The following is a 10,034-nucleotide window of genomic DNA, read 5'->3' on the forward strand; positions in this document are numbered from 1 at the left end:
GAACCAAGGCACAGTACGTAATCTAATCATCCCTGAGGTGGCCGACGGCTAGTCTTCAACTATCCATTTGAAAGGCTTGTCTTTCAGCGCCGAAGCTCAGTTTATTGCGCTTCTGAGCATTCTAGACTGAGCCTTACCAAATGGCTAGCTGGAGGTGCCATTAAAAATTTACCGAGTGAAACAAAGGTGAGCTGCGCATCTCTTCTTACCCAGTCTTCTGTTACCCAGTCAAACAAAGGGCATCGGCAAATAAGAGGACATGGAATCTGCATAATGTATTTTTTATATACTTTTGCTAATTACCCCTACGATTGACTTTTTTTTTTTTTAAACAGGGAATAAGCTCAGATTCAGGCATATCTAAAATTACACCTAGTTAAGACTCTGAATCTAAATGACAGAATTTCAGGCTGTTTTCCTAACTGAAGGAGTATCTGAAATGGACTTTGAGCCGATTATGGCGTGTAGTTTAATTCTGTTCATAAATGTAAGCGTATGGCATCAGTAATTCTAACTGTTGGTTAACACCTGGGCAGTCCCGGTTCTACAAAAGGTACAAAGACCAAATAAACAAGGTAAATTTAAAATTATTTATTTAAAACGATATGCAATTAATAAATATATTAGGAAATATAGTAACACACAAACAAATTCAAATAAAACACAAAAATAGGCCAATAAATTTTTTTTATGTATTTTATAATGGAAAAAATCTATTTCAAAGTTAACTGTATATGTAGCATTTTTAAAGTAACTTGCAGCTTTGTATGGAAAATCTTTTTTTAACTTTTATATATTTACAAAAGTAATCTCATTTCCAAGCACAATTTGAGCTATATGTAGTGCATTCAATACACTCTTCGGTCAATGAGGATTCCACTCACTTCAGGAGGAGATGATTGTTTTTAGCGAGAGCACAGTAATCCTCTTAGTGTTTACCAAGGACTGTCCCATTTTGTCGTGGTGTAAACTGTCTTCAGATAACAGTGCCCACCCTATTATTTTAGGCCATGTTGTGTTTCCTTATGTCTTCTCAAGTCCACTTTTCGTTGGAAGCCTTTTCCACAGAGGTCACACCCAAAAGGCTTAAATCCTGTATGTTTACGGCTGTGGGTGATGAGATTGGAACTTTGGCTGAAGGCTTTCCCACACACTTGACACTTGTGAGGTTTTTCACCTACAGAAAAAGGAAGGATTCTGTTAAAATTCAAGTAGAAAAAACATTCTTATCAAAATTATGAACTAAAGCTGTTCAAAGTACACATTTAATTTAGCATTAAAAATATGAATACTCAATTATCATACTTTATTTTTACTTTTTTATAATTTCATTATATATTTGCCCAGGGCAAAATCCACACTGGATGTGAACCCACAGCTCTGGAACTGTAAGGCAGTGGCACTTAAAACCGACATGCCCCTCCAAAATGATCATCTTGTTCTCAGCACCAGGTTTTATTCCTTTTTTTTTTTTTTTTTTTTCCAAGCCCAGCTGAAGCAGTTTATCCCAAGGCACAAGTACACACACAGTTTAGGTGTAAAATTTTCAGTTGATAAAAGTAATTGTCACCATGTAAACAGTTACCTTTTTTTAAGTTTATAAAAACTGACAAATGTTTCTTTGTCATTAAGATATTACTAAAGCGGTACATGTATTTAAAGAGGATAGAAAGAACATGCTCAGTTAATAAATACTGCTTTGAAATTGGCCTTACCTGTATGGATGAAAGTGTGCTTCTTCATATCTGACTTCTGATGAAATCGTTTGCCACAGTACTGGCACGGATAGGGGCGAGTGTCAGAGTGAATTAACAAATGAGTGGACAAGGTGGAGGAACGTTTAAAACTTTTACTGCATATTTTGCAATCAAAACTTCTCTCCTAAAAAAGAAAAGTAAATATTGATATAAGAATAAATAACAAAAGTCTGTTCTTACAGATACTCCTTAGTAATTTTGATGTTTGTGGTACTGTGCAACTTACAAATTGAAGTTATGTGCATATTACTACAGCTGGAGTAGTGGAAGCCAAGTGGTCTCGACTAAACCTACAAACCTTGCAGCTTTTCAGCTCATCTGCTTAGTTGCTAGCAAAGTTTGACATTGAAGACTTGAGTTGAAGTTACAACAAACTGAAACACACAATCTTATCAATTCTACTGTAAATATTTCAACAGTAAAACTGATTCGCAATTCATAACGTACATGCATATAGTTTCACGGTACAAAAATGATCTGTTTAAATATAACAAATTAAAAATTGATTATTTCTGTGCTTGATTTTAAACACTTCAACAGGAAATGCGTTTTGGTAGCTGAAAAGTGAGATTGGAAACCACAGATTCACAACCAATGGCTGCCTCACTGTGTAACTATGAGCAAGTCACTTGACTTGAGCTTTTGTCGTGTCAGAATAGAACAACAAGATCAATAGTCTGTGCAGGATGAAAAAAAACAACTGCTTGGCTACGCTGTGTTTACATTTTTTCATCATTGCGGATGTGCAGCATCTCCATACGTTGCTATGCATTTATTCAGATTCAACGTCAGTCAGGGCGCCTCACAGTGGACTGGCATATACCTTCAGTGTTGGTTCTTGCTTTCAGAATAGGCTCTGGCCTTGCTTGGCTCTGAAATTGGTTGAAGTTCATAATTGGATGCACAGACTAATTAGGTCTTAAAAAAAAAATGCATTTTGGCCACAATTAAATGTACCAAAACGGGTATGATTTAATATCAAGGGACAGGCAGAGCTTTCTCTGAGAGTCTGTATTTAGAATGAAGTACACCACTGGTAGTGTAGTAATGAATGAATGGATGGCTGAACCTCTTGCACTGGAAAAGTCTAAATCGGTGTTTACCTGAGAATGGACTGCTTTATGCTGCTCCAGGCTCACTGCATGGCCAAAGGTCTTGCCACAGATTTCACAGGCAAAAGGTCTTGTGCCACTGTGGGATCTTCTCACATGCACCTCTAAGCCATGAGGTGTTGAAAACACCTACAAAATAAAATGAACAATTGATGCTTCCATGTATCATCATCCTAATTAAGCTCGACTTTAAAAATAATGGCTACTATAAAGTTACACACAATCCATTTTTTGATATCCTCTGCTCACAGATAAAAATAAGCAATTTGTTTTATTCCTTAGAATAAATTTGTAACAAATACCTTGCTGCACTTAATGCACTTGTAGGAGCCATTATTGAACAGCAGGCGTGTGCAGAGAAGCTCAGATTCCTCCTTGATTTCTGGTACTTTATCATGGATGTTGTGACCATGGGAATCTGTATAAATGGCTGCAGAAGTGCTGTGGTCAAAGAGGTTGCCTGCAGAGCTGTAGTCATTGTAAAGTCCTATTGAGGAACCCCTGTCGACAAACAGGGTGGGGTCAGGTCCCCTTTCAGGGTACATCCCCATTGCCAAACCCCGGTCTACTGAAGAGGTTCTGTGAAATCCCTGCTGCACCAAATGCCTCAACTCTGACCCAGGGTAACTGTTCCACGTGTATGGTCGGTAAGGGATGGCAAAGGGATGGCTTTCATCCACAGATGGAGACAGAGACTTCTCGGACTCTGCAGAGAAACAATGCATGCAGTTGAAATTTAATATGGTGCTTTCAGTGTTGCCCTAAAATACCTCACCAAATAAATGACTTAAATATAATTGTCACTTCACTAAAGTTAGGACACAAAATTTACGCATTTCAGATGTTCTTGTGGAACTGTTAATAGCTTATATATAGCCAGTATTTTCAAGATGCATGACAAGACAATAGGTTCCTGCTATAGACTGTACGTATACTAATACAATTGTTTCCAAGAAAAGGTCCAAAAAGAATATTAATGTAAAATAAAAAAAAACAATTATTTACTTAATAGTAAGTGCTGTGTTTGTTTTGCTACTTGTAGTAATGTATTGTTTATGTATGCATTAATACAATTTTGTACTTTATTCTTATTCTTATCTATTTAAACTCATCATTTACAGTGCATAATGGGTTTCAATGGCATTTGACAGTTTATACTTATGTGATTTTTTTGTGTTTATTTCAGAAGTTAATTTTCTCTACTAGTACATCATAATACAGTTCACGTAGTCATAATAACTATGTTTATTCCTTATTGCTATTAACATCAGGATATCATTCCTAAAGTATTAATACATATTTACTGTATTATTATTACCAACAACCTTAACAACTTAATCATTAAAATAAGCAACTTTAAATCTGTTCACACAATAGCCTTAATAGTTTAAGCCCTGCTATCTTTAACAATTGTTTTTATCCCATTGTCAAACTTTAATAACCAATTTTCTTTGCTTTTGATTTGTTAGCTGCCCAGTTCTTATTAACACACAGTAGTAGGACATTGTGTTTAATACTTGCATTACCCGATTATATTATATATCTTTTGCATGTGTGGATGTAATAATAATTATCACTGAAAATTTAGACAATTCTTGTCACTACTTGCTAGTAAAAAAAACAAAGGTGCACAGCTTAAAGAACATTTGATCAAGTAACTGGAAACCTTGAGCAGGGTAGCAATGTAAAAAGGAAAAACTAAAAAGCCCAAGATTTAGTTAACCAGACAATTTCAAAATTTTAAAACGCCCCACCATTTTTATTTTTTTTACTCATTTCTATAAATGTACCTGGGGATGCTGAAGGGGAAGGCGGTCTCCAGTAGTCTTCGTAGTCCGAGGACCTGTCACAAACACTGCCCTCGCAGCTATTTGGCGACTTGGACGTGTGCTCTGTCCTCTGAATGAGGCCGGACTCTGGGGAAAATCGTCCTTTGGAATCGGATTCTTGAGTCTCCGACGAAGAGCTCGTTTCCTCGGGAATTCTACCTTCTGAAACAAACAAGGACCAAAATGACTCTGAAAGAAACAAAGACCTCCCCCTACAAAAAAATAGTTACTGCGGACATAAAGAGCTGCAACCCTTTAAGGACATTGCACTAACGTACATGGCTCGGCTTGTATTTAGCGTCAACTTTCTGTACGCATCAATAAATGAAAATCATTCTCAACGAAAATACATCGTATGTAATAAAATTGAAGAAAAAAATCGAAATTGCTGGATTAAAACGATCTGAATCGACATTTTTATGTAAACCCAATATCTAGTAAATATATTAAAACAATTCGTTTATACAAACGCATGTATGTTATTTTTTGTCCGGATTTAATTTTAAATAAACGATTTTCTTTTGAAAATGTGAGAATAAATTCGAAAAGACAGCAGGAAAAACCATCTGCTGGTATTGAGGAAAAAAAATCGGAGACCAGATTACTGTACTTTTCTATGGCTTAATAGCACACAGTTCGTTGTTTCAAACGAAAACAAATGCCAAAGCGCAGCACGTAATGCATAAAAAATCATCGTTTAATTTTAAGATGATGGTACGTTTTCAACTCGGACATCAACGTTTTCATGTCCAATTATTATGTTGCACAATATCCTTAGTCTAAATATTACTTCTTACCTTTTTCAAAGCGCATCCAGATTGTCAAAACAAACCAAATTAGGTCATTTAGGTAACAACATTTATGTATGTCAAACAGAATTCCTTAGAATGAGTTTGCAGTTTTTTGTTTTAAAGGCGTTTTCCAAATAGTTATTGGCAATTTTACAATAAATCAGAAACTAAAGGACACATCATTAAAAAAAAATCTAACAAAAACAGCAACACCAGGTTAAATGTTATTTTTAGCAATAAACAATCATGCCAAATAATTAAATCTCAATTATGCTCGCATTTTCACATTAGAAGACAGAAATGATCGTTAGTTTCTCTTTACCTGTGCATATGTGAGTTAAAATATGGTCCAGTCTGTTGTTATAATCATCTTCTATGGATCTGGGCTGATGGTAACTGTGCGCTTTTTTACTCTTCACTAAAAAAGACCTTGGCATGTTGAATATCTCACTCTCGGCTTCTCAAATCCTTTGAAATCAGCGAGGAAACTCCAATCTGGTTGCAAATCCTCTAGAGCCGATGTCCTGGATTTTATCTCTGGAAAGATTTGAAGACCATTGGTTGACGGGTTTCAATGTCAGGATTTTTTTAACCAACTTGTCAGAAATGGAGCATGCGTAGAGTGGCTCACCGTTTGCCAGGTGTTGTGCCCGAACAGGTGATTAAAGAAGCCACTATCCTTTAAAAAGGCCCAGGGCCGTGATTGGTTGGTCAACTGAACAAACAAGTCAGTGTCCTCACGATCCTGTTCGTTTTTCTTTTTGGGGAATCAATCCGACAGGAATCAGGATCGGTAACACAACATCACGTTGTGAGTCAGTTCCTTAAAATTGTGAATTTCCCATTGGGATTAATAAAGTATCTATCTATCTATCTAAAGATATTAACCCTTAACGAAATAAAGACCCGGGATTGCCAAAAGAGACCTACTTACATGATTCGCGTTGCTGCCGAGTTGCGTCACCTACCAAACTCTGTGAGAAACTGGAGTTATCGAGCCTTGAAAAACGGACTGCCGGAATTCTCACGGGAGCAGCAAAGCCTACCCTGGCCAAACTAGGTACCCTTCCAAATATTGGTATCCAAGGTTACTCCAACATTGAATGTAATCCGAATTCTTCATGGCTAGCAGAGGTCACTACACGTATCACACACCTATCTAAAAGACCACGCCTCTAATCCATGAGCCCCTAAAAGGCATAAAATTAACTTGAAACCCAAAATGCAGACCCATGTATTTGCATAATTTAGCATGAAGGAAGACCAACATGCCTTGCTTAGAAAATGACAAGTGACGATGCACAAAGTTGAAGATAGCTCTTGTAGCAGGCGCTAACCTAATAATTAAAACACCCGTGATGACAAACGTCCAACATTTTGAAAACAATATTGTATATTCCTGCCTTACTGAAAAACGTATTTTTGGTGTGCCACACGTTATACGGGCCAACAACATCCACTCAAGGTGGCCCCTACCATTTCCCACTATCATTATGAATAAGGGACGAAAAGGCTACAGGCATGTTGTATTCTATACTTGAGAATGAAAAAACAGAATTTCACATGCTTTAAATATTCTTTAAAGAAACTGATGACCACATTCATTTGACGAAACAAGCGTGGAGTGGGTGTTCATAAGCTACACGTCGATCATTTCTAATTGCTGTTTTAACGGTTACAGTCTCAGTGAAAATGGACGACTCCTGTAGGTTTAACAGCAACATCATGAACAACATGTTTTTTTCATATTTCTCTTAAGAAAAGCACAGCCTTAAATATGTAAACCGTTATTTTATGATTAAATATTGGCATACTCGATCGGCACCTGTCAGCAGAGTGAACAGAACAGTGTCAAACGTGGAGACAAACCAGAAGCAACAACTAAATAGCACAGGAAGAGCTCTGCACTTATTATCCCCATCATTACACTATGTAGCGGCTCTGTACACCTGACGGTACTTATTATTAATTGATCTTGTGCATTTATGACGTCTGCGCCTTGTGATTTGAGAGGTTGCGCGCGAGACTGCTCCTGCGCATGCTCACGCCACCTCAATTCTCGGATTACAATGTAAGGATTACGAGAGTAAACAGATCCACCAGCTCCCTGTTCACACAACTTTTGCACTGATAATGTTCACTCTAATTATGCACTCAACAGTAGCCGTATTCAGGGCACACGCCAGACTGCAAGTGTGGCATTAGGATATTTTGTTTCTTACGCGAGATGTGCTCTGCCGAGCTTCTTGTCCTTTTTGCGTTAACTGCGTAATTATTAATATGCAGGGTCAAAGGAAAATGCACTGAACCGCAGCTGAAACAATGCAAGCTAGTCGCAGAAATAATGGACATTACGTTATTTTATTAAGAACGGCAAGTGAGGCGCCTACTTTAATTTACCAAATACTGGATGCCTCCCAGAGATACACGTAAATCATTTCAATAGAAGACTGCATTCTGAACTCTATAACAGCAAGTCAGGCGCCTGCTTTAATTTATCAGGTTACTAGAAGCATCCCGGAGGTACACGGTAATCATTTCAATAGGTGATTGCATTAAACGTCACATTTTGTGAAACCGTTTTTTCGTTACAGGATGGCAGGTAGCTTGAACCCGTTGGAATTAGAAAGTGCAAGGCGAGAACAAACCCAAGTCTGGACATGAGGTGCAATTTTACAGTTGCCAGTCGATGGTGACACACACATCCTTGTTATTTTAATCATCAATATCAGCCATTATATGTTTCACATGGGAAAACCTTGTTAACCTAAAATGCAAGAGGGGCATACGAGTATATGAACGTAGGGCAATTCGGCTGTGTTTACCTTGTTTAAAAATACGATAGTGAACGAGCCGATTCGTCGAAAATATGCAGTCATGAAGGTGCAGCGTATAAATCTGTACAGTGACGTGGATAATCATGAATTTTAAAAATTCACATTGGAGACATGGTTAAATGCAATCAAATTTGCAGTTGAAACTAAAACGTTTCAATACACAAATATATGTTTATCGTTTTATGAATGTCCGCCTACTGCGCATGTGACAGTCTGTTTGTATTAACATGACCGAATTTAATGCGGATTTTTCAGCACATAGGGCGGAAATCAGGCCATTTGCTGAACATATTTCGGTAAGTAGAACCGAACGAAATTAATACAGTCTAATAGTCGAACACTGTCAGAAAATCGGTAACCTTTAAAGGAACGAATATTCAATATGTGGCCCCTCCTGAAACGCAGATACAGCATAACGAGACAATACGCTCTAAAGCCAGGTGCCACCTCTGCAAACTGGAACAAACATCGACAACGGCTGTCAAATAAAGCCTCACGGACTAAGACACCCACTTGAAGTGGAAAACACTGCTTCTGAGGTTTTCCATATGCGTCTCATCTCTTCAGTGTGTGGCCATCCTGTACCTGTGGAAACTGGGCCCAGAAAGTGAATAGATAGGGTGCTTTCGATGACTGCATGTACAAGCAATAGTAGGATTCTTCCTGTAACTGGATACCTCTTAATAACGGGTTTCCACTAGTGAAATAAATGCAAAATGGTGCAGTTATTACAGTTTATTGGTTTATATTTCACCAGAAGATCTAAAACAAAACAATCGTACTTATACAGTGCCCTTATCTAAAATCCACTCAAGGTTAAACTTCGCCCAGAGGTACTTGCAATTTACTTCTGGAGACAAAGCAGACAGCCTACGTGGGAAAAAACTGTAGCAAACCCATATGAGACCGGAGAATGTGTACATGAGACAGGTGGAAGGGAGACTTAGAATTCACAGCTGATGTCTGAATAGTTCCTTTAAAATAAGAGCTCGTTGCTCTTGGTCAAGCTTTAGGAATTAAGCAATGAATTTATAACGGCAGCCGAGTATTAAGTTATGCTAATTCTGTGTCCTTATGTGTACAAACCCTGTGTTTAGTAGTGTGTAAAATTTACACTTGCGTGTTACCCAAGAAGTTGTCACAGCACTCTGTGCCTTTACTCAGTGGAAAGCACCATACAAAAATAAACTTAAACGAATAAATCACAACGAAGTAGCCATTTCTACAGTAACTCTTTCATCTATCTGATTTGCGAACACACTTCATAATAACAATAATAATAATAATTGCGTAAAAGCATTACATAGTACAATGCGATTAAATGAAGGGTAAAACGAACAATTGTAAATCAAAGGAGGACTACAACCTCACAGGTCACAGATGCAGAACTCCACCTGCTTCAGGCTGCGTAGAATTTCTCCTCATTAATTCTTCATATAATTTTGGTTAAGGAGCAAAACCATATTGGACGAAAACGAACATAGCAATGACTGAGGAAGATGTCCCGTACAGAATACAACATACTGTAGCACATGACAGACACAATCAAATGACATACCTACCTGCTGGCCCTTGAACGACGGCGAGATTGCTGAACTCGTCGGACCCCGTTTGTCTGTGCCTATGTATCCCGTCACCTGTTCACTCTGGTCCCATGCCGCTCAGCCACGAGCGGCCGTTCGACTTCGTCTCCAGTTGTTCAGCCCCC

General features: G+C 38.0%; 1 protein-coding gene across 2 annotated transcripts; it reads right to left on the reverse strand.

Moving 5' to 3' along the window:
• Positions 1 to 922: 922 nt before the first annotated feature.
• On the reverse strand, positions 923 to 6,832 carry gfi1aa (growth factor independent 1A transcription repressor a). Of its 2 annotated transcripts, none has more exons than XM_028811444.2 (7): positions 6,424 to 6,832; positions 5,812 to 6,026; positions 4,660 to 4,860; positions 3,172 to 3,575; positions 2,861 to 2,998; positions 1,716 to 1,881; positions 923 to 1,177 (listed from the first exon to the last, which is right to left on the reverse strand). In XM_028811444.2, the coding sequence occupies exons 2-7, from the start codon at positions 5,924 to 5,926 to the stop codon at positions 999 to 1,001; spliced, it is 1,203 nt and encodes a 400-aa protein (XP_028667277.1). In that variant the 5' UTR covers positions 5,927 to 6,026; positions 6,424 to 6,832; the 3' UTR covers positions 923 to 998. The 2 variants fall into 2 exon arrangements, with proteins under 2 accessions (XP_028667277.1, XP_051788766.1); XM_051932806.1 differs by having other exon boundaries at positions 6,420 to 6,832.
• Between the last annotated feature and the right edge of the window lie 3,202 nt (positions 6,833 to 10,034).

Source organism: Erpetoichthys calabaricus, chromosome 10 (assembly GCF_900747795.2).
Source record: "Erpetoichthys calabaricus chromosome 10, fErpCal1.3, whole genome shotgun sequence".
NCBI classification, from domain to species: domain Eukaryota; kingdom Metazoa; phylum Chordata; class Cladistia; order Polypteriformes; family Polypteridae; genus Erpetoichthys; species Erpetoichthys calabaricus.